The sequence below is a fragment of the Sturnus vulgaris genome, chromosome 3 (assembly GCF_052056855.1).
Source record: "Sturnus vulgaris isolate bStuVul1 chromosome 3, bStuVul1.hap1, whole genome shotgun sequence".
NCBI classification, from domain to species: Eukaryota; Metazoa; Chordata; class Aves; order Passeriformes; family Sturnidae; genus Sturnus; species Sturnus vulgaris.
Window position 1 is genome coordinate 110488238 of NC_142245.1, and position 25326 is coordinate 110513563.

General features: G+C 39.4%; 1 protein-coding gene across 2 annotated transcripts; it reads right to left on the minus strand.

The window, feature by feature from the left end:
• Positions 1 to 4406: 4406 nt before the first annotated feature.
• LOC106851140 (cysteine-rich venom protein natrin-2) lies at positions 4407 to 14889 on the minus strand. Of its 2 annotated transcripts, XM_088162523.1 has the most exons (8): positions 14795 to 14889; positions 11719 to 11780; positions 10320 to 10439; positions 9761 to 9848; positions 8522 to 8667; positions 7680 to 7774; positions 6031 to 6119; positions 4407 to 5344 (listed from the first exon to the last, which is right to left on the minus strand). In XM_088162523.1, exons 2-8 carry the CDS (start codon positions 11776 to 11778, stop codon positions 5334 to 5336), a joined length of 609 nt encoding a protein of 202 aa, XP_088018649.1. In that variant the 5' UTR covers positions 11779 to 11780; positions 14795 to 14889; the 3' UTR covers positions 4407 to 5333. The 2 variants fall into 2 exon arrangements, 1 of the variants encoding a protein (XP_088018649.1); XR_015802760.1 differs by lacking the exon at positions 14795 to 14889 and having other exon boundaries at positions 8522 to 8684; positions 11719 to 11926.
• Positions 14890 to 25326: the final 10437 nt, after the last annotated feature.

Below are 25326 nucleotides of genomic sequence, written 5' to 3' on the forward strand. Positions count from 1 at the left end.
ATCAGGCACAAGGACACTTTTCTTGAAGATAGCTAAAACTGCCTTGGTTGCTTCTCATGGCAACCAGATGTGGATTTGGTGAGGAGGGAGAAAAGGGGTGGATTAGGGAAAGGTAGCATCTTAGTAATGGTGTCAGTCTTGTGTGACTAAAGACTCAAGGTCTGTCCCTCTTCCCGAGGCTTCACCTGACCCTGGGAACTCTATGCTCACTACTAAACCATGGCCCTAAGCACCCCATCTTCACATTTTTTGTGATTCCATCATTTCCCTGGGCAGTCTGTTCCAATGCCTGACCACTCTTTCAGTCAAGAAATTTTTCCCAACATCCAATCTAAACCTATCCTGGCACAACTTGACAACATTTCCTCTTGTCCTGAATTTTCCTGAATTATTTCTTTCTGTGGCTGGCTGTCTCAGTACCAGCCAGGCTGTGGATCATTTTCTGCCAGGTTAGGAAGAGAGGTAATTCAGTAAGGAGGAAATGTAGTGGTGGCAATGGGGATGATTTTCCTCTTCCAACTTGTGTAACTCACCTCAGGTAACCTCATTTCCATGGTGAGGCCAGAACAACAATAACAGCAAAACTTATGGGAAAATCGACAGCAATTTTTCGATGCTAAATGATAATCCCAGCAATCTATGGCCAAATGTATTATAGGCAGAGTAATAAATGGGCAGTGCCTGACACTTTAAACTGAGAAACAGGGTTTTTACCATATTACAGCAAGTGCTGGTTTGTGGACAGGCTGAGACTGAGATTAAAGGATCCCTACAGACAGCTCAGGGAGAAATACAGCTGCTTAAATCCAAATGTGTGGTCCTAACTGCCTCTGATAGCCCACTGCCATGCCTAGGGAAATCTTTAACCCTTGTGTATACCCCAGCATGGAGGGAGGGGGAGGATTAAAACTTTGATTCTTATTAAATTGAAATAGGTCACTTCTTGCTCAGTCATTTGTTGCAATTAGCATCTAATTTGGAGACACTTCCCTCTCCTGTAAGTCCCTGTGTGGGCAGCCTGGATGCCAAACAGATGCTTGTGGGTGCCATAGCTGGATTTCAGGGTGCAAAACATCAGGTTCTGGAGCATTTCTTATATCAGCTGGGGCACAGATGTTCTCAGGCACCTCTGTGATCTCAACATGCATCTCCTGAGTATAGACCTGATGTTTTCTTTTCCAGCTACAAAATGATAAACTAATAAACTACAAAAATGTAAATCTATAGATTATTTCTCTTTTCTTTAAATTTTGTCATTCTTACCTGTTCAGCAATCTGATACAGCAGAGCAGAAGGACAGTAACATAAAGTCAGGAAATCCATCTGAAAATGGCCCAGTTAGAATTAGTACAGTGTTCATTACTTCATTGTATAACACTTGTCTAAAAAGCTTATCTGGGGCTAAATGTTGCAGAGGAAATCAATAAAGATTATCCCCATACAAGTAGAAAAGGCAGCACCTTTCTGCTCAGATGATTAATATTTCAAGTGCAACAGTCTCATTTTTTTAAGGTCATTATAAATGACATCAAATCTGGAGAAAGAACAAACTCAGTTCTGCCTGTCACAAGATTTTTCCAACTGCCATTAAGGGACATTCTCTTTGTAATGGCAAGAGACAGCACACTGCTTTGGCTGAACTGTCCAAATCACCATGTTCCTCTTAAACCACTGTACAAGTGAGATGATTATTGCTCTCAGAGATGAGCTTATTACAAACTAATCTTTGGTCAGAAAGTTGTACTAGGTAGGTCCCCTCTAACTGAATGTATCCTATCCTATCCTATCCTATCCTATCCTATCCTATCCTATCCATTTGTATACTTTCCCACAATGAACCAGGAGGTCCATCATGTGGGATATAATTCAAGCCCTGTCCTAGAGCAGCCAGCTCTCTCCAAGAGGCTCCCTCAGGAGTAGGTGAGAAGGAGGAATGGGAAATAATCCCTTTCCACAGGCCTTCCCATAGCATCTCCTAGTTTGTTCTGGATCCTTGCTAAAGGTAGGCAGGATATCAAGGGTTTCTCCTTGAAAGATGGAAGGCAAACTCCCTTGCAATATGTTAGGAAGTGCATATTATAATGGCTTTTAAGCCAGTAAGTGCATATTATAATGGATTATAAGTCTTTTACCAGCACTGCCTGATTGCAACTTTGGTTGGCAACTTTTGGTGGCCCTTTGGTATCATAGTCAGTCACTAAGTATTTCTCATGCCTTAGAAACATCAATAGCTGGGCCTCACATAAAGCAGTAGTTTTAGAGCTCAGGGTACAAGACTGTGTGTCCAGACAGTTCTGGAATATCTCCAGTGAGGAGACTCCACCCCCTCCCTGCACAATCAGTTCAGTGCTCGGTCACTGCTCATAAAGAAGTTCTGCCTCCTGTCCAGGTGGAACTCGCTGGGATCAGTTCCTGCCCGTTCCTCTGGTGCCATTGCTGGGCCCCTGGAGCAGAGCCTGGGCCCTGCTCTGACCCTCCCTGCACACAGGGACACCCAGGGATGAGGTTCCCTCTCAGGATCTCCTCTCCAGGCTGAACAGCCCCAGCTCCCTCAGCCTTTCCTGGGCAGGGAGATGCTCCAGTCCCTCCATCATCTTTGCCACCCAGCACTGGACACACTCCAGGAGCTCCATGTCTCTCTTGTCCTGAGGAGCCCAGAACTGGACACAGAACCCCAGACGTGCCTCATGGGGTCTTCTTGCTCACAGGGGACACTCCTGGGTCATGGACATCTTGTCATCCACCAGGACCTTGAGATGCCAGAGGTCTCTGTCTCCTCCCCCAGCCCAGGAGCATCCATGGATGTGTGTGTTCAGCTGCATGGTTGTGCTCTGTTTTAGCACTTTCATCTGAACCACTCCTCCTGAGATTGTTACTTGTCTCAGTATCTTCTCATCTGAGTGACTCACTGAAGAGAGTTTGTTTTGGCAAGATCAGTTCATGAAGGATCCATGCTGATATTTAATACTCTACTGGTTACAAAATTTGTTCCATTATTTTCCTGGAGATCTAAATTAGGCTTATTGACTTTTATTTCCTGGGCCAGATGTGTGATGATTGATTTTTTTACCTTATTACACTACTTCTTTCCTTTTATAAGTGACTGAGAAATGAGTTCTTGTGGTTTGGGTTGCAGTGGAAGGTAACAGAAATCACTACAGGAAGGACATTGAGGGGCTGGAGTGTGGTCAGAGAAGGGAACAGAGCTGGGGAAGGGTCTGGAGCACAAGGATGATGAGGAGCAGCTGAGGGAGCTGGGGGGGCTCAACCTGGGGAAAAGGAACCTCAGGGGGAACCTTCTCACTCTTTACAACTCTCTATAAAGAGGTTGTGGCCATGTGGACGTCAGTTTCTCCTCCCAGGTAACAAACAATAGGACAAGAGGAAATGGCTTCAAGCTGTGCCAAGAGAGGTTTAGATTGGATTTTGGCAAAAAATTTCTTTACAGAGAGGGTTGTCAAGCATTGGAACAGGCTACTCAGGGACGTGCTGGGGTCACTAGCCCAGAAGTGTTCAAGAAATATGCAGCTCTGGTTCTTAGAGACGTGGTTTAGTGGTGGACCTGGCAGTGATATGGAAATGTTTGGACTCAATGATTTTATAGTTCTTTTCCAGCCTTAATGATTCTGTGATTTCTTGACCCACTATTCATGCTAAAGGAATCTTTAGTGAGTGAGGGTAATGGTTCTGCCCACTTCGTTATTGAAAACAACACTGGATTAACTATTGCAATATAATCATTCTTACTTGGACCGGTGCTAATTATTTCAGAGTGTAGTAAGTCATGTTCCAGCACTCACACCTACGTCCTGGCATTGCTTAATTTACTTTTAGAGCTGTCTCCAGGTGAGAGGGCAGTGTGCCATGGAGGAAAAAGTGGTGCGGATGAATGAGGAAAAAAACCAAGCCAAATAATAAGCACCTTGAGTTGTGAAATTGAACTTTTAACTTAATACTTGTCTTTCACACTAGAAGAAATGAAGGAGTCAGAAATGTGTGATGAAATTATTCTGTGCCAATGACTCTGGGACTTGAAATCTTAATTATGACAGCAGCTTCCTTACTAAAAAGGGACTGGAATGTGCAACCTTTGTAAGGTGAGACTGAAATAATATTCAGCCCCATTGTTAGCTGCACAGAACACCTGTTTCCCAAAGGTCACAGAGTGGGGATTGCAGGTTATTTATGCTAATTGTTATTTCTCTCTGAAAGGGGGTCTGATAGAGGGTTGCTTGCCTGACTTCTGTTTTTGCCTAGGAAATCTTCTCACAGAACCTGTTTCTGCTCATGCTGCTAAATACTTAGACTCCCTTCAACACCTAATGCTAGTAAAGTCACAACGTTGGTGAAGTTTAGAGAATTTTATTCCATGGTAATCAAAAAGAATGAAAATTATGACGAACTGGTCAGTGAAAAATGAGTAATTTAATGATTGATACAGCAAAAGAAGATATTAAAAAATTTGGAACACAGGTCTACTTGTTATGAAATACAAAGTTTCTAAATGCAAGGACCTTTCCCCTTTTGACTATCTGTTATTGTGAATTAAGCCATTATCTCAGATTGTCCTTTTTCTTTACAAGGCAGATTTGGTTATCTGTATTTAAATATAATCTTATAGTATAAACAGGATTCTTAATTTAAATTAACTACATTTGATTTGTTTTTTTGGGGTATTTTTTGTGTTTTTTCACAACTGAGCATTTTACTGTAGAACATATGTCAGCAACAGATTCTAAACCAGAATAGATCAAGAGGAAACTGCTCTGCTCTCCTAATTTCTTTTAAGAATTACATATTTCAAGCAATCCTGTTTGTCTTCTGGTCCTGTTAACAGTACAATAGTTTAAATTTTCAATCAAGTTAAAAGTAGTTGCATGACCAAGCACTATCCATCTAGCAAGAACATAATGAACATATGGAATCACAGACCTTCAAAAATGTTTATTAGATAATATTTTGAGAAAAGGAAGACGAGAAAAGCTAATAATTAAATATATCTGGCAAACAAACAACAGCTTTAAATTAAGATTTATACCGTGTTCTGGATCATTATATAGATAGAATATGTGCATCATCCTACAGGTTTTTTCTTGTGTGAGTCACTGTACTGAAGTCAGTCCTTCTGCATATGTTGGAGAGGCAGGATGGAATCAGTGTTTGTGGAAGAATTCCTTAAGGAGATGGATGTCCAGGAAGGTAAAAGTGCAGCCTGTTTTTTTTTTTAATTTTTTTTTTTTTTTTCAGTATCAGGAGCAGAGCAGTGAACTCGACGAAGCTCTGTACATCTTGGCCACTTTGCCAGGAGTGTTGGAAAAAGCCTCTTCAAACTTTCAAGGGTTGGCTGAAAACAATTTGAAACACAAAATTAATCATGAGTGGGAAGTGAAAACCTGCAGCATGTCCTTTCAGAATAATTTTTCATCAACATTTTCTCTTTAATGTTTTCCTCTCTGTTGCCATTTACTCCATAGCAGCATCCAAACCACTAATTTCACCATACATAGAAAATTAGTGGCTCTCTCAAGAAGATTTCTCACATACCCATAAAGGGTTTTTAAATCTTTCTTTCTTTATGGTACAGTCTGTGGTGAAAATTTGGTTAATTCCATAACAGAAGATAGGAATTAAATCTTGCATTGTGAAACAGTCCATTTTTTTTTTCCTATTAGAATTCTAAAAGCTCGTTTGCCACTTGCTCTTATCAAGTGTGTTGCTGCTTCTATTTGATCTGTCACCATTGTTCAAAGGATGAAGAAGGAAAAAAAAAGGTAAAGAAGTCCCCTCCTTCCCTAGAATTTCTTAGCTAAGGATGAGATTTATCTCTCCTGGGCATAGAAAAGCATCATCTCACATGGGTAAAGCAGGCAGCACGGTGAAATGTGATTCTCTTATAGTGATTTCGGCCTAGTATTTCAGCAAATATTTTTTTTAAAAGATAAGTTTGCATAAATTAATTGTTGTTTAGGGTTTTTTAAAAGCATCAGCTTTACCTAAGTCACAATTAAAATTAAAATTCTTGGAACTTACTGCATAATCCATCCTCACAAGCATTGGGGCAATCCCCACAGGGCTCTCCTTCCTTGTAGGGTGTCTTCATTGAATGTATTAGGTTTCCCCTGAAATATCAATGTTCATCAGCTCTGAAGTCACTACACCATATTTGAGAGGAAAACTAGGGTATAAAGATGTTTAGATTTACCCTCTGGTACTTATGTAACTTACTGTTACATTTACCCTTTGGTTATATGTCAATCAATTTTTACATGTGTGCTGGGTTTATTTGAAATGCTTTGGCAGTGGGCAGAAAGAGGGGGGGATTTGCAGGGGTGGCTTTTGCAGAAGACACCAGAGGCTGTCTGTATTCCAGACAGGGCCAGTGTTGGCCAGCTCCAAGTGGGACTCATGTGATGGTGGTAGTGGCTCTGTGATAACGCATTCCAGGGAGGGTAAATTCTGCATGCAACAGCAACCAGAAGAAAGGAGTGAGAATGTGTGAAAGAAATCACTCTGCAGGCACCCAGGTCAGTGCAGGAGAGGCAGGAGGTGCCCCAGGCACTGGAGCTGAGATTCCCTGGTGCAGCCCATGGATGACCATGGGGATGCAAAGATCCACCTGCACCCTGTGGAGGACCCACACTGGAGCAGGAGGATGCCTGGAGGAGGCTGTGATCCCATGGGAAACCCTCACTGGATCAGGCTTCTCACTGGCCTTGTGACCCCGTGGGGGACACAGGTTGCAGCAGTCCAGTCCTGAAGGAATGGAGGCATGGAAGGAATCCATGCTGGAGCAGTTCAGGAAGAGCTGCAGACTGTGGGAAGGACTGACCCTAAAGTTCATGGAGGACTGTGTCCAGTGAGCAGGATCCCAGAATGGAGTGGGGAAGGGCACGGGGAGGAAGGAGTGGCAGAAATGGCACACGATGAACTGGCCAGAGTCCCCAGCCCCATCCCACTGTGCTGCTGAGGGGGAGGAGGGAGAGAAAATCAGGAGTCGAGCTTGGGAAGAAGGTGGGGGCTAGCAGAAGATGCTTTAGATTTGGTTTTACTTCTCATTATCCTAGTCTGATTTGGTTAGCAATAAACTAAGTTAATTTTCCATAGCTGAGTCTCTTTTTTCCATGACAGTAACTGGTGAGTGACCTCCCCTGACCTCATTCTGACCCATGAACTTTTTGCCATATTTTTTAATTACTCTGTCCTGTTAAGGAGAAGAGTCAGAGAGGCTGGGTGAGCTGCTGATGGTCAGTCAAGGTCAACCCACAACATGATATTGTGAATGTGGAAATTAATTTTAGGCACTATTTGAAATTGTCACTTTACCTTAACATTCCCATTAAAGCTTTTCAGTATTAATTGTAGTCTTCACTGTACTGTACATATTGGTATGCCTTTCTAAATTGAGATTTCAAGTAGAACATGCAAAATATTAACTACTATGAAAATTAGGATTTTTAGGCAAGTGACATTTAATCCGAAAATCAGTGTCCCTTTTACATATTTTATGCTTTTTCTTGTTTGACAACTCTTTTCATGAGCATGTTTCTGTCTTTTCTTATTCCTAATACAGTCTTCAGACCTGTTTCTCAGCTCTTGGTGGTGTGCCCTGTTACAAATCTCACCAACCCCTGGCTAATTTTGATAATGTAAGAAGTACCAAAATCAGAATCCATACGTACGTGGGGCAGTACTGGCAGACGTAAAAGTAACTGTACGTAGTGTTGCTGCAGAAAGCAAAACCACATCCAACTTTATAAGAATTGTGCCAAACCATCTGTAGGTATAAGAATAAAAATCATGGGAGTATTAAAAATATACATTTGAAAATAATTTAAATATAATATGCATCACAGAAATGTTTGCAATGATGTTAAGTCACTTTATTTACCCTTTATAGTAAAAATGTGAGCCTCATTTTACTGAAAATCTGCTTTCACCCCTATTCAATCAAAGAATATTGGGAATATAACAATAATAGTTCAAGACTCGTTTTTATAAAACCTTTGATTTTGTATTTATGTCTTCATTCAATTGAAACTGTTAATGTAGAAATGATGATGAAAAATTTTGTATCCTGTGTTTTGTACAGATACCAGAGAAAGTTAGGATAAGCCAATGTCCAACTCCTCTGACTCAAAAGAATTCTGTTGACTGCAACAAACCTATTTATATTTCCTTGCTGATACTTTAATAACCCTGTTTTTCCATTGTCTGGGCAATTTTCAGATGTTAAACAAACAAATAAGTTGTTACTTCCTGAAGTATTGAAATACCAGTATCTTTCCTCTTTACTCCTACATACACTTAGACTATTATTTTATTTTTAATTTTGTTACTTTACCTATTATTTTCATTCTAATTCTGTTCCTTTGGAAATTTTAATCTTGTTTTGTTAGAACAACTCTCATGTCTCCATTGAATTTATTTCCTTTAAAGATGAGAGGGTAAAACTTGCTTAGCTAACATTTATTTTTTCAGCCTGAAATATGAAATATATATATTTATATATAAATGCATCTACCTGAGTGTAATGGCCAAACATAGCACCTTTTGTTTTTGCCCCAGTTCCATATTCAAAATTTTTCTCCTCATTGTACCAGGCCTGAAGAACATCTGACCATGAGAAGGGGGCAGAGGACATGAAGAGATTCTCACCACATTGTACATCTGAAAAGAGGATGGTGCTGAGAAATGCATAGAAAATGCATGAGAAAAAAAATCCCAACAAAACAAACCAGCAAAAGGTGGATGATTTCCATAGACATTCTTATCCTAAATGGGGCAGTAGGATGTTGTTTTTTTTTCCAGTTGAGTGACATCACCCTTTGTCAATACTGAAGGTGTCCCTTGGCCAGTTTGCAGCGTGGCCTGTTTGGCTGGTGGTTGGTTGTTGGTAAAACATAATTCTGTAGGAACACCTGCATCACAGGTTCATGACTATAATTTTTTTGTAATTTGGAAGTTGCCAACATGATCATTACTCAGGTCACAGCCCAGTAATCTTGGGGAAATCCCAGTAATCCAAATTTTACTCCTGGCACACAAGAAAGTGTTTATACTGCCCTTATCTACTGTTTTTATTCAGGTCTAATCCCACTGCATTGGTCCTCAAATGGGACTCACCCTGGAAAAAAAACAGGATTTGGATTTTAGGAAAAAAATATTGACAGGACTGTCCACATTTTAGATATGGTGTGGGCAGAAGTCACTCAACAGCACACTGGGCTGTTAACATGGTACAGCTGTAAATTCAATATCCAGTGACTGACTGAAGTGTTAATCTGAGCCTCAAAGACAGTTTTGGGTTCAATTTGCCAGGGGATTTAAAAACTCTAAATCTGGTCTGAGAAACTGTGCTTAGCACCACCAGCCAGTTTTGCACCTTTGCCTTTTGCCCCTTTCTTCCCAGACATTTCAAACCAGCACATGTAAACTGGTTTCTGCACTTAACTGTCTTTAGATCTCTAGATTTCCTTTTTTTTTCTGATGGATATTTTACGAGAATATGCTTTATCACTATGATTTAATTTTTTCATCTGCTGTAGAAAATGGGATATACCTATGTAAAATAGGGATGAGAATGGGATTGAACCTCTCTCACTCACTGGGCAGATTTCTACCTAGAAATTTCTCTTTGTCACACGACAAAAAAATCAGTATGGAATTAAAATTGCATCTCATTTCCCATCAACAAACAAAACTCCAAACTGGTCACATAATAATGTGTGACTTTGTTCAGTTCCACTCACACTTCACTTACCAGTTCTCCTCAGATTTGGAGGACTGTGCTTTAAAGTACATTGATTGGCCCAATTTTGGGCATTCTCTGCAGCTGGAGGACACCATTCCTTAACAGAAGAAGAGAATATCAGTCACATATCTGTGAATAACCCCTCATAAAAGAGCAACATTTAGAAATTACATTTAAATAAGAAGAAAGACAAATGCAAAATCCTTTTCATCTCATTTTTTGAGGGGAGAGGTAGGTAGGAGCAAAGTTACTGTGCACCAAGGGAACAGAAACTGTGAAGCCTGATGAAGAATGGATCAGTAATAAATCAATTATGCTATGGATCTTTCTTTTCCGTTTAATTTTACTTCAAAAAAGACATAATTGTTGATACACCACCAAATTTTCCAGTTTTTTTCTTCCACCTGCCCAGCCTTATGCTTCTCTTGGTTCTGGCTGTGATCAATCCTTAGGAAAGGTCTGGAGAAAGAATTTGTGGCTAAATAAAATAATGTGACCCTGCATACAGTCCTGTATCTCTCATAGAATCCACAACTCATTAAAAATAGATTTACAGCACACAACTTACCATCTTCATCATGTTGCTGGCAGTTGGTTTTACTTCTCTCCTGAGGGCATTATGTCTGTCAACAATCAGCTTTTGCTGCTCTGCTCTGCTGCTTGACAGAGCACTGAGAGCTTCAGTTTCCTAAATTGAAAAAAAAAAAAAAAAAAAGTTGTACTTCTGTTTTATTTGAATTCTACTAAATCCTGCATCCTGTGTAGGAAATATTAAAGTACCAAAATTTTATTATCAACCAAGGAGATGATCCCTGTTGGGGAGGAAGGACTGTGGTCTGCTTTCTGTCCTAAGTGTCTCCAGGGGTGCTTCCATGTGGGGCAGCATTTCAGTGGTTCCAGTGTAGAGCCTAGCAGTAATAACCCTGATTCCTGTATTGTATCCTCCAACCCTCTGTGAAGGACTGAGATATTTTGGAATGCCTGTACACTCATACCTTTAGGCAACAGAACGAGATGTATTAACCAATATTATAATTTCCTAATGATGGTTTGTGGAAAGAGGATCTAAAAATCATCTGAATGTATGGATTGTGTTTATGATGTGTTTCTGTTCTGTGTAGTTTTAAACATCCTTATCAAGGTTTTTCTATTGAAGAAATCTGTTGTTTAATCACAGGATCATCTCAGGCCTCTTCATCAGGACATCCCACTGAACAGAAAATGTTTATGCCTTTCACGCCATAGATTTTCTTCCAATTCTGTCATAACTGATAAAATTTCTCGTGCTTTTCAGATGTTCTCTAATTAAAAAATAGCCATGTGAAGAACTCAGACTACTCTATATTCATTCTAAACTCGTCTGGACTGCAGCATTGAGAGGAGAAATTGAAGAATTAGGGGGAAATGCAGTCAAGCCATCGGTCACATCCAGTGTTTCTGGAGCAGAAGTAGCAAACTACAGATTTCAGACTAAGCTTGGGTTGGGATGAACCACTCTGTGTGTGCATTCAGAGTTAATTTAGCTGTTTGAGGGAAATCAGAGATACATGCTGAGCAGATGGCACTGTGAGCAAAGGGAGAGGCAATACCTCAGGACCTGTAGGGTGAGAAAAGAGGAGAGGTAGGTAAATGATATCTGTAAACCTGTGTGGAATTAATGGGAAAAGTGCTGGATCTTTAGGAGGTCCAGATTATTGGATTTATGTAGATGTAACTTCTGGAAAATACAGTTATCTCTGACCCAAATTACAAGTAATGTTTTAGATGTGTTTTTTTTGTGCAAATGTGGAACCAGACAACTGCTTTGAAATGAAGCAGAATTCAAGGATAAATGCTTTCCAGATCCTAAATATCTAATCAGACTCTTTCTGCATATATTTGGTGTGCATAGGAAAAGCCATATTCAGTCGGTCTACATGTGCCTCAGGGCACACCCAAATTTTACAAATAAGAGATATGTATTCTACCTGTGCAGTGGATGGAGGCAGCACAGCTGTGAGACACAGGAACACCACTGGCAGAAGCATCTCTGAAAGGACGAGAATGAGGAATTAATTTATTTTTAATAGAGCTTTCATTTCTCTGAATACAAAATACATCTTTCTCCTGTGTTTGCTGGCTTTTGCTCAAGTTCCTTCCTTCCTTCCTTCCTTCCTTCCTTCCTTCCTTCCTTCCTTCCTTCCTTCCTTCCTTCCTTCCTTCCTTCCTTCCTTCCTTCCTGATCCATTTTTAGATCTAAAATATTAAAATTAATTCCCCTTCTTAATTTCCAAATTTCTATGAATCAACTGCTTTTTTACATCTCATACTTCCTGCTGTAGCCCTGATGGAATATCTCCACAGGTGTTCACAGGTATTTTTGCTGCCCTTCCTGCAGGAAGCCTATTGCTCATTTTCAAACTGCAGAAAGGGATGGAGTGCTGCTTTTAACTCGTCCCTGTGTCTAGATGAGTCTGAAAATTCCCCTGCTCCCCTTTGCCTGCTGTGGCTGGAATGCTTGGGTAGAAAGGGGAATTAGGCACTGAGTCCATGTGATCTCTATGGTCAGGTGTGGGAGTAAAGATTCCAAACCTGTTCGAAGCTTGATAACCAGCACTGTGAAACCTTGCATATGAGCTGAGGCAGAACTGGGAAAGACTTGTTTCAGGAAGATTTTTTCTGTTTTTATCTGTTTAAAGACAAGTCTGGATTATATTACAAGTAATAAGAAATGACAACAGAAGTTAGAACCTTCTCTAACATTGTGATTCTTGGTATTTCCTATGCAGGGCCAGGAGTAGGACTTTGATGATCCTTGTGGATCCCATCCAACTCAGGTTATTCTACAAATATCTGATTCTAATTGAAGAAGCATCCACCAGACCCTGGACTCCAAGACTCCACTTGCCTGGGAGGCTCCAAGCACCACTCCAGTGACCCAGGAGGTCACTGCAAAGTTCAGTATCTGCAATCAGTCACAGAAGTTACATTCAGCTTGTTTCTGCTCACCTACCTCTGGCAGGCAAGCAGGTGACTGGAGTGGAATTTACTTGTTCTGGCAATTTTCCCAGCCTCCCACTCCAAGGGAATTTATGAGTATGTTACCACAGAGGTATATTATTAGCTTATTTTGTTTGGTTTTGAGGGGCTGCTGATTTTAGTTTTAAATTATTCTTGGGGAGAGGCCAGTAGGCTTTGCTGATCCTTTCATTTTCAGCAAAGCCCCTTTACCTCGAGGCAACCAGTTTATATAAAACACAGGGTGCTCTGGAGAGCACTGGTACTTGTGGAGAACACGTGGTTAAGAAAAACTATTCTTTTCCAGGTGTTACAGCAAGGCACCAGCTCCTCACATCTTCTCACCTTGCACTGGGGGTGACCCACAGTGCCCAGCCTTAGGCAGGGATGCTGTTCCAGCTCTGCTAAACAACAAAGCCCGTGGACTGTGACTATGGGCAGCTGGAACTCAGAGGCCAAAAAAACTGGAAAAGCTGGTCACATCTGCCCAATTCAACTCTCACAGCCTTCAAAATAGGGTGGCTTATTCCAAGCCCTTGCATTTGGGGGAAGATGTAGTTGATGCAGGGGAAAACACACAAATTCTTAACAGAATAAGTCATTGATCTCTCTTCTTAGTATTGCTTTATGTCCCTTACTTTTAATTTTGACATCACCTGTGCCTCTTTGAAGTGCTTTAGAATCACAGATTTTTTTTTCTTACTAACTTCTCTAAGGCTTATTTCTCAGAGCCATTACAAAACTTTACACTTTATCTGACTTAGGTGTTTAGCAACAAAAGGTTATACTCCCAATATCATGAAAAATAATGCTTTTCACTTAATTTCTAACTAGAGAGTAAATAGAATTTGGATTATTTTTAGCTGTACTCAAGTTACAAGCAAAAATATGTTTTTGAGTGCAAAATATGATGAGATGCAAATAAAAACAACCTTTTTTGCACGTAAAGCACATTTTAAAGGAAGAAGAACTCTTCACTGAAATTGTGAAGCTTTATATTTTGCAAACCAAGCTGAAGAAGCTAACTTAGAGACATGGGCAAAGTATTCATTCACTGTAATATTTTCTATGAATTAACTTACAATTAAATATAATTGGTAATTTAATACATGATACAATTTTCAAAATGCCATTGGAATGCTTTTTAAGACCCAGTGGGTTTCCCACTCCAAGATATTAACATACTTTTGGCAATCCCACTGATTTCAACCAAATGCTTACAGTTTATGAGATGTAAATTTAATTGCTCTGCATTAATTTCTAGGCACTGGTCCTAAAATCAGTCTCTCTCTCCCCCTCCCCTGTTCCCCCTCAATCAAACATAAATCAGGACATGTGCCAAGTCTTACTGACTTTCCTGAAAATCCATCTGTATACCAGGATCTGCCACTGAAAGATGCTGCTTTAGCATCCCTAGTTTGTATGAGTTTGGCAAACTCATGTGAATATGTTTTTCCTGTTTCTCCTTCTAAAATAAAAAAAAATAAAAATGGTGTATCCTAAATTATTCATTTAATTGAATAACCATTGCAAAAAAAATTATTTTTTATTATCCTTGAAAAAGACCTGAAGCAGAATAAAGTTTCTGTCATTGCACTTGTACAGCATTATTGCATAAAGGCTACTTAGCAGCCACTTTTCAGAAGTCAGTTTCAGGAGTCAATTAAACAAGGTGGTAATTTCTCCACTCTGAAAATACGTGGTGATAGAAACATGAACCAATAGAACTTACTGAGCTGAATGGATTTCCCATTCAATGTGTTTTACTGTCTCTCTGTCCCTTTCTCTACGTACCTATAATTTACTGACATGCTGTTTTCTTGATATAGGTGGCTTTTCTTGTATTTTTGATTTCTCATCCTTTTTCTCCACATTTTTTTTTAGCTTGTGTTACACTATTGGCTATATAATCCTTATTTTTCACTGAATGAGATCCTCTTATGTGACTGTCCTAAATTTTTCAAGAAGTCTTCTGACAATAGGTTGTATATTAATACATGAAAAAAATCACAATATTTTAAGCCAACGAATCAAGATGAATCCTACCTTCTGTTTCCAGGAAGATCAGAAGTTTCTTCTGTCTTTCTTCAGGTAGTTGTGGAATTGGCTGGAATTCTTCACTGATTTATAGCTCTCCTGTTTCCTGATAGGACAAGGTGATTCAACGTCACAGGTATTACAAAACTCAGGTAGTGACCAGATAGAGCAGTGTATTTTTCAAGAGCAAATTCATCCAAAAAGGAGGTTGTTTGCTCGTGCTCCATTTTAATTTCCTGTTACTTCTTATACTGGAAGAGATGGAACACTCTGAAATGATTTTTGGATGTACTGCATCTTAAATTGAAATTTGCAGTCAGTGGGATCACCTGGTATAACGCTCACTGCTAATGACTGACACATCCAGTTGCAGTAACACTTGATCCTAATCTCCAGCAATGCAAATAAACTCAGCTGGCTACTCAGCTGTTTATTATTATTATTATTATTATTATTATTATTATTATTATTATTATTATTATTATTATTATTATTATTATTTACCAATGCCTCCAGACTGACATTGTTATAACCAAGATGGAATCTTGCCCATTGATTTTTCCATAGGTGTTTAGAAAGTCTTGGGCCAAGTTCCTGTTCATGCTGTGGCTTCTTTACATCAGTAAAATGTAAAAGCCAAAGAAAGGGACAAGGATATTTCTGTAATTTATACATTTAACAAATAATGGATAAAGTATAAAAGATTACCATGAGCACTAACATTAAAACACGTATTTGTTTTGGCATTTCCAGATATATGGAGTGAGATGGGATGGATGGGAACACTGCCAGATCAGAAGGCTTTTCCATGTGCACTGACTGCTTCTGTCCATGTTCAATCTCCAGTAATTGCTGACCAGAGCAGCTGTCATTGTCTGCTTTTATATCAAATGTTGCTGGTTTTCTATTTAAATTCAGATATCCTCTCTTCACAGTCACTCAGCTCCTCCCTGAGTCCTCATGTTGTGCCTTCAGAACAGCCCTTTGCTTTTCCACACCTGGGAAAGCAGCACCTTGGCTCTGCCAGAGGAAATGACAGTGGGGTGGTTTGATGGTTTGTAATTATATGGAGAGGAACACATCATCAGCAGGCTTGGGGTTGACACCAAACTGCAGGGAGCAGTCCATATACTGGATAAAAAGGCTATCATTCAGAGGAATCTCAAAAAGCTGGATCTGTGATTTGACAGAAAAGATCTGAAAGCAAACAATTAAGAGATGCCAATTGTCAAGGGAACAGCTCTACAAAAATTCATTAGGGGTTGATCATAGCATGGTTTGGGTTGGAAAGAACCTTAGAGATCCTTTACTTCCAACCCTCCCACCATGGGCAGGGATGATCTGAGAGGTCTTTTCCAAGGTAAATGATTCCATGAGAAGTTGCACAAGAGTCATCATGCACCATGAATTGCAATGGATTAGCCAGTGCACAGTGCACAGAATAACAAAAAGTAGTGACTAAACCCACTTTTGAGCAACTCTGAAAGGGTGTTGGGACTGCTGTGCCCAGTTTTAGAGTCCCCAGTAGGCATTAACAGTAAGCCCAGCAAAGGGCTACTGTGTTGGAAAGGGAGAAGGCAGAGATTGATTCTTTTACAACACAGACTTGAGAGTGAACATGGTGTTGGACCAGATGAGCTTCAGAGATCCCATGCAACCAAAACTGTTCTAAGGTTGTGTGATTTTTATGCTGTTTACACGGGAGAGAAACAAGTGAGACTTGTCTTATTTTATCTGTTGACAGTTCAACACATTACAGTGGGAAGCTCTTATTTTGCTGTATGAGAAAACAAGTGCTAATTAGGATAATCATTATAACCATTACTAATGGAAAGGTTCTATGCAGGTGATCAGTGAGCAATGGATCATAAGGTAAAGACAATATCCTGTTGTGTTTTTCAGTCATCTCTCTGCATAATATACCCTGAGACCTTGTGAATCACCTCCCCACTCAATTTTAAGGGCTGCCTATAAACCCAAGAAAATGATTCAGAACAACAACCCACCCCCCGATAACATTTCTGTGAATATTCTGTCATGACACTTCATAAGTTGCTCCTATAATTTATTTTCACAGAATCACAGAACATCTCAGGTTGGAAGGGATCTCAACAGATATTTCTCCAGCCTGTTGAGGTCCCTCTGAGCAGCAGCTCAACCACCTGCTGTGGGAGCCCCTCCTTGCAGGTTTGCATCCCCTGCAAACTGGCTGATTATGTAAACCTCACTTCTCTAGCAAATCCCATTAAGTCTCAGGCATTTATAGTAACTCTTCATGCCTGGCAGTGCTGGTAAGAATTCAATTCCTTTTCTTTAAATTTTCATGCCAGCTCCACCTCATCAGCCATTAGCTACAGTTTCCATTTTCCAGGTATGTAGAGCCCCTTTTTGTCATCTGACACTCATATTTCACCCACTTTTCAGATTTTGACCATGACGCCTTCAGCAGCTGGTGATGAATTTAACCTGCTAATTGGCATGTTTTCGACATCTTTAGTTTGGTTATGGGAAAATGATCACCAAACATTTATGGTTTCTTATGGATTTTCTTAGTTTTGATGCCTACAAAATATTTTAGTGCAATAAGCTAGATTGTCATATATAGATCAAACCTATTTTGTTTTTATTTTCTCCATTTGCTATCCCTATTTATTTGTACCCCTCCTTTATTTTGTATCCAGCCATCCAATACCTAGGAGGAAAAGCATCTGCTCATTCTGATTTCTGCAGCATCTTCTAGAGTTCCCAGAGCAGGGTCCCAGAGCCTATCCCAGAAAGAACAAAAAGCACTAATAAATTATATAAAGAATTTCGATTTCTCTCAGCTCTCTGTAGATATCCAAATGATACATATTTAGCACAATATAGGTGTCCAGATTCTCTCAATATTCAATAGACAGAAACACCTTTCTGTTTTCATTAGACTCCCATCTTAGTAAATTAACTTCTGAAAGCATTGTCCTGTTCTTGTTGGCCCCACAATAACCCTGACTTAGAATAAATTTCACAAAAGCCTCTAAAACTCCACTCTGCTAAATTATTTTTGTGTGTGGGAGGCAGTCTCCAGATATCCAGATGCTCCTGGTATTTTTCTACTTCGTGGTTGAAGAGGGAGAATTAGAGGTAGAAAAAATCAGCTTTTTTCCAGTGGAGGAAAAAATAATTGTTATCATAGGTTAGGATTAAGCTAAACTAAATTATCAGTCTAAATATTATTTTTAAGTCTTTAAAGTGGTGGGTAACCTCCAGATTCATCTTACTTTGAGACCAACCTTGGGTGACATCCCTGTTCACTGAATAAAGCAGAAGCTTGAATTAAAGATGTCAAAACATTTGAGATATTTTACCTTCACAACCCCATACTTCCTTTGTGTTCCTCAGTCCTGCATTATAAATGGGTGGAGTTCTCTCATTTTCTGTCCACCACAATCTGAAAACCCAGATGCTCAGCTGGAGTTCCATTCCTGTTACACAAATGGAATGGTCAATAAATGTATTGTTTTTTAAGACTTGGCAGTTTCCCCATTGGAATTTGAGATATAATCAGCCACATTATTTTCTCATATTCCATATGATAAAAATTTTCTCAAATATTAGAGCATATCATTTTTTATTAGCCTGAACAAAAGTATAATTTTTTTTCTATGTATCATATGCATTTATCTCAGGGAGGTAATCCACTGCAGCCTCAGATTACATGGCTTGATAAATATTTTGAGTCCATTATGGAGATTCCAAACCATATTAATAATCCTTAAAGAAAGTTAATGCCTTGGCTTTTATTTCTACCTCAGTTTTGTGTTTCCCAGAGCTTTAATTCTCCAAGTGAACTGTTGGAAACACTGTGACATCAGCACAACCTTTGGAAAACAGCAGCCTGAAGGCTCCACTGTGTATCTCCAGGAGCAGACAGATTGCAAAGTCAATCACTGAGTTTGGTACTTCCATCCTAAAGATTAAACTGGTTCTTTCAAGGGTCAATGCCTCTCTTATCCCTAACTTCGACTGAGGGCACAAACCCCAGGCTCTTCTGTAGCTCTTCCCAGAGCCAATAGCTCTAAGCCAGCAGGACTCTGAAGAAGATTAATTTTTTTAGTATTTTCAGATTTCTGCCATAGCAAATGCATTTAGCAGCAGTGCATTTATTTAGAAGGATTCTGTTTCAAGGATCTACTCGACCAGGCAATCACAAGAGAAATGCAGCTAAAAATGAAATTAAATTTGCATAATTTATCTGAAAGAAGTGTCTCTGTGTTTAGGGTGAGATCTTGTTTGCCACTATCTTAGCAGTATAGCAAGGCTGTGTAACATCCTTTTACCATACCACACTTTTCTATAATGTCTCCTTTAGATCTTTGGTACAGTTAATTCCCAGCATGCCTGCTGTTACCAATTCTGATTTTAAAATGTCAAGAAGAAAATGTTAGATGTCATGGAAGGCAAGGTTTATGATAAGCATTTTGTGCCTTGTGAAAAAAAAAAAGAGAACAGAAGCATCTTGTGGATTTTTATAAATGTCTGATATATATTTCATATCCCTTTTTGAGCATGGATCATTGAAGTACATCCATGGAAAAGTTCAAAAATTCAGTTTCATCATTGATTGCTGCACTGGACTAGTGGAGTCCTTGTTTCTCTTCTTTTCAATGTGATTTTTCAGGTCTTTAGCCTGATCAAACTCTGAGCTAGTCTAAAACATGAGTCCTTACAGGAGCATCAGTGTCTTGTATTTAAGAGTAGTAATGTACTTTATAAAGAAAATAGACTTAGATGTTAAAAATTTACTCTGTTAAGGTATCTAAGTGGCCGAAAATTCTGTTGCCAAGCTGTATTTCTGTTTTTCTTTATCCCAATATGTGTTTATTTAACTCTCCTTGACTTAGAGAAGAAAATGCACTGGACAAGGAGAATTTTGTTCACAGTGCAAATCTGTTTTTTCCCACTACTTGCAGTTCTCCAAGCACTGAACACATTTAGGTCCTTCTTGATGCCAGTGCAGAATTACAATTTGTTGCTTGTCACAGGAAGGGAAACACCCAAAATCTTTTTGATCTTCCTCTCACAAAAAGGCCCTGTCTTAGCACCATGCACAGGAAATGTTCAAAAATGTTGGAGAGCTTAATAATTTTTTCTGTGAATAATGTGCTTCCAGTTTTATTGAGAAACCCCACATTATTTGGGACCAATTCCCTTTTCTTCTACAGTTTGAAATCATATCCTGCTATCAAGTACCTGGACATAATTCCAAATGGCTTTGAAGTAATATTGTCTCCATCATCATGCTTAATCTTATGCATATAAAGATAATAAAAGATAAACCTTTTTTGCTAGGTATTCTATGTTAACAGACACACAAAGTGCAATAAATTTTATCTATCAGCCTACAGATCTAAAGAACTTCTGTGCCAAAATTAAGTTGTGATAATACTGTAAGGAAGAAATAGAGATAATTCTACAAAATTGTGCATTTTGATTTTTTTAAGAAGTATTTAAAGTCTATACATTATATCTGTGGCCTTATCCAGCATTGATAGCTATATTATATAGTCACATCCCCATTGAATCCACCCAAAACCAAATGTTTCCAGGAAAGCTGATGAGACATTCTGAAGAAAAGAATATTAAAAAGACCATCAAGAACACTTTCTTCAGGTCATTTATGCACCTGAAATGGATTTAATTTAAATAACCATGGTTGTCCACATTTGTGGAAAGCTCCTTTCACAAACTTTGAAAATTAACAAGTATCTTTGGGACATGTTTCCTTTGATGCCAAAGTTAACATACCAAAGTACCTGTAATCATAATATTACGATTATTGAATGGCCTTAAAAAAGTCTCATATATTTTTAATTCTGTCATTTTGTTTTAATTATTTGTATTTAACTTATTAATAAAAAGGATACTAAAAGCTCACCTTGTTGGGCTAAAAGCGTAGCAGAAGCTGAGGAAATTTTGGTGAAGGAAAAAAATAACTCATGAACATCCTTGGAGAATTTATCTTTTCTGTTCTTCTCTTCACAGAGAAATTCTGTAGCTCCTCTCTGGTTTGTGTGGTTTCTCATGCTGGGGAAGAGAATACTAACTGCCAGATCGTGGAAGACAAAGCCCACTGTTATTACATGAAGGCTGAATTTTTGGAGATGAACTGAGGCTTCTTGGTGTTCATCACAAAGAAGGAACAGAGAGGTGGAGAGAAGTGAAAAAGTTCATCATTGTCAGGAGAAAACTCTGATTATTATCTCTCTGTCAAGAATCCCCAAAGATTCTAAAAATGTCAGTGGTAAAGATATTTCTGGACATATTTGATAAGCATCAATGGATGTACCCACTCAAGTAATCTCAGAAAAGGAGAAGTAATGTTGATTACAGGATGAGATGGAAGAAAATAAGAGGAAAAGAATTGCTTGTCACATCCAGGAAGGCTGTGGCTCAATCACAGATGGAACTCAACTTCTGCACACAAAACCAGGATTTCCTTTCCCCTTCTTTTGAAAATATGTCTTTATGGGGAACTGCATGATGCAGATCTCAACCCGTATGCTGAACATGCACAGAAGGGTCTGAGCATCCTCTCTGGGTATGTCCTCATCATCAGGTGTAGAGAACACTGAACAAGCTTGGATTATTTGCAAGAATCATAGAATCACAGAATTGATGTGACTTAAGTTGGAAAAGACCTCTCAGATCATCAACCAGCACTGCCAAGGCCACCACTAGTCCGTGTCCCTCAGTGCCACGTCTGCACATCTTTTAAATACCTCTGGGGCTGGTGACCCCACAGCTTCTCCTGGCAGCCTTTTCCAATGCCTGACCACCCTTTCCACGAAGAAGTTTTTCCTAATATCCAATCTTAGCCTCTCCTGGCACAATTTGAAGCCATTTGCTGTTGTCCTGTTGCTGGTTACTTAGGAGAAGAAACCGACCCGCTCATGGCTGGAAAGGAAGGAACAGAAATCTCCATTCACGGAGCCATGTGCTCCCACTGCCTGGGAATGAGGGTATCTTGGATTGCACACCAGACTGCACTGGTCTGTGCCATCACTGGCTGACACTGCTCCGTGCTATTTGGGTGACAACTTGCAAGGTGGGATCTCCAAATGCTCAGGGAAGTTGGAAGCGCGGGCGCGTAAGAGAGGATTTTGTTGCTGAAACATGGACGTCTGTTGCCAATTTTGCTGCAGCACATTTGAGACATATGCACGGTACTAACAGGTATTACACAGCACTTATGGGAGACTCCCCTTCTGGAGTGTCAGATGGAGGCAAGGTAGGACATTCTGCAGTACTTAAAATAACCCTGAATGTCTACATGGAGGCAAATGAATCACATCCCCATTATTTCATGTAGGATAAGTCAAATTACCTGGCTCAGCTATGCTTCCAGCTCTGGGGATTTACCAGGCATTGTCTGTCAATTACTTCCTTTTTCTGTCTGAGTATATCCAGGAGCTAGTTGTTCTGGTGTTTTTGCCTGCCTTGCTCTTTTTTTGGGGTGCACAATACTAAACACCAAAGTTTGGGGAGCTGACTATAGCTTGCTGTCTGATTTAGTCACTTTCCTTCAAATTTGGTTTCATTTATCTTTACTTCAGTGCCTGACAGGCTTGAGATGCTGTAAAATATTCTGCCTCAACATTAGCTACTGGTTCAGAAAGTTTGAGCTTCCCACTGATATTTTGTAATATCTGGCAGGCCTGGGTGGCTGTCTCAGATTTGACAGGGCATCTCAGACAGCCAAGAATAACTCTCAGGGAGAGGAATGGGCACTCAGCTGTCTAAATGGTAGCCATTTAGTCCACTTTAGGGCTCAATGAAGATAAAATTCAGACACTTCTCTCGAATTTATATTTGACATGTTTTTTCTCAATCTTAAAAAAGGGTGAACCACCCTCTACAGGTGCCTATATCTCTGCAGTGACAGGGAGTGAGCCTATGGCAGGATTCAAATTCACACATCTAATTGTAGATGTCTACACTTGAGGAACATGTCCTTACTCCTGTAATCCCTGGCAGTAAAATTCAGTTTTCTACAGGCATCCAGACATTAGGAATATCTCTGAATATTAGACATGCTCATGTGGGCCATGTTCTTGTTTAGATTGATAAATTACACTGAAAATTCCTGCAGCCCAGGGGATCTAAAATATCTCTCTCAGAGTCAAAAAGAAATCAAGGAGTTTGTGTGATTTGTGGACTCCAGCCCAGATGCTCTATTTGGGGAGATTTGGAACAAAGAAGGCTTTTCAGGATCTCATCTCAGACTGGATCCACCTGGGATGTTTCCTTTGGTTTCTCTGATTTCTGCATTGTGTTTACAGCGTGCTGTAGGAGAAGACAACATTCTTTTGCTATGGTACAGGGCCCAGAGAGGATATTTCACTTGGAACACAAACTAAAAAGTGATCTGGAATGACCCTGCTTGATCAGAGGTTGGAGCAGGTGACCCATTGTGCTCCCTTCCAACCTGACCCATTGTGTTTGTGATTCTGTGAAAACCATAAAATATGCCTTCTTTGTTTGCAAGATCTCAGACTTATATAGAAGCACTGTCTCCCTTGGGTTTTTTTGGGGGGGGTTGGTGTGTTTTTGTTGTTTTTTCCATGCTTGGACACGAGCAGTAGCCAGTGATGGCTGTTTCTCTCTCTATGTGTGTGTGTGTGTTTGTGAGCCCAATGCCATATTTGAAGTCTTTCACCTCATGCTTGTCTGACAGCTGACCAAGTACTGCAAGTGTCTGTCACAGACAGATTTTCAGAGCAGTTCACAGCTCACATAACAGAGGGAGAGGGGAGGGGAAAGACAGTTCACAAAATGTATGAGGAAACGTGTCGGGAAGATGCAGGATCTCTGTGCAGACAGAGTGTCTTTTGTCTCTCGGGCAGAATGACTCCCTGGCTCAAAGCCCACCCTGAAGCAAATAACAGAGCACATTCACTATGCCCTAATGTTGCTACATAACACTATATTTGGGAATTAAATTATAGACAAAGGTGTGCTCTTTCACTATTAATTTTTTTTGTAGTCTCTCTTGTCGTTGTCTCACCATTCAATAGGTTCTTTGTGCTCACCAGATCTGCACATGCAGCCCAAAATTACCTTGCTAGAAATAAGTTAGAGGTGCACTGAAAATGTTTCTTCATATTAGTTTTCACCCCATTTAGAAAAGAACAAGGGTTTATTACTGATCAGAGTTATGAAAAACAGATGGTATTTTTCTTTTTTATATCAAAGGATAACATAACCATATTTAGGTATGAATGGTGAGATAATTTTTCAACAAATTTGTCTGGTCTAAGATAATTGTATAGATGTCCTGTAGTGATTAGACTAAAAAAGATATCAGTGGAGGAGGATTTAAACCATTTGAACAACTAATGACCAGATCTATTGCTTTTGGAAATACTTGCACTGCTACATTGATGGCAGAGCTCTTGGACACAGATGTTTGTCTTAAAAATGACTGAAGTAAAAAACCATAATTTCTTCTGAACTCTCAAAATTTTGACTTTAGAATGATTTTTTTTCCTTCTGCTTAGGTTTGGAGAGGTTTTGTTTGTTTGTTTGTTTGTTTGTAGTTTTGTTTGTTTTTGTTAAAACCAGACGAAACTCCTTTTAATAAAAATGTTTACTGAGTAATTAGTTAAAACTTTGAACAAGGTTATGAAAGAATCTGTAAACAGAGAAACAAAGAAAAATCACATTCATTATTGAATAGTCATGTCAACATTTTTTAAATCATTATTTACAGGTAGAATGAAACTCTTTCACCATTTTTCTAAATGCTGTTTGCACCATTTCCATGCAAATGCTGCCAACACTGATAAATGTCCTCTTTTCTTCTGAGGTTCCTGACACTTTCTGCACTTAAGTACTTGTACAATCTTGTGTCATTCAGCTTCAATATAAGTGTAAATTATTTCAGGAAGCAGTGGGTCTACTCAGAAATAGTTCATGGTTTCAGTAGGATAAATCTCCATGAGATTTGATTTGTCAAGGGGAACTCACTTGGTGTTACAACTCTTCCAGATGACTGATTTCTTAAATACCCAGCAAAATCTCAGGAATTGCCGTTGATTCTGCATTGATTATCACAATACCTCTGATTCTTGCAGGTATGCATCTGTACAGGGAAAAATGCACAAGGGAAAGGTGTTGTAAATCAAGGTGAGACAAAGAGATGTGGAGGAAAAAAGGTCACATCTCATGGTTTATGTATTGTGTGAAGCTTATGAAAGGAGGAAGAAAAATGAGATCTTCATCAGCATTAATACTGTGGAAGAGAACGATTCCCTACAGTGACAAGGGAAAGGTTCAGTAACAACAGAAACACATTGGTCATATATTGGTTTTCCTGAGGAAATTACAGCTCCATGACAATCACAGAGATCACAGGGATCAATATGAAGGATTTGGGCTATTCTGCCTTTTTTCCATCCCTCTCTTCCCCTCAGATATCTTGAGGAGAGATGGATGAACTTGATTCTCTTGCAGTCTAGAGATGTTCACAGAGGATGAGATCTTTTTCGTTTGGTGTTTTT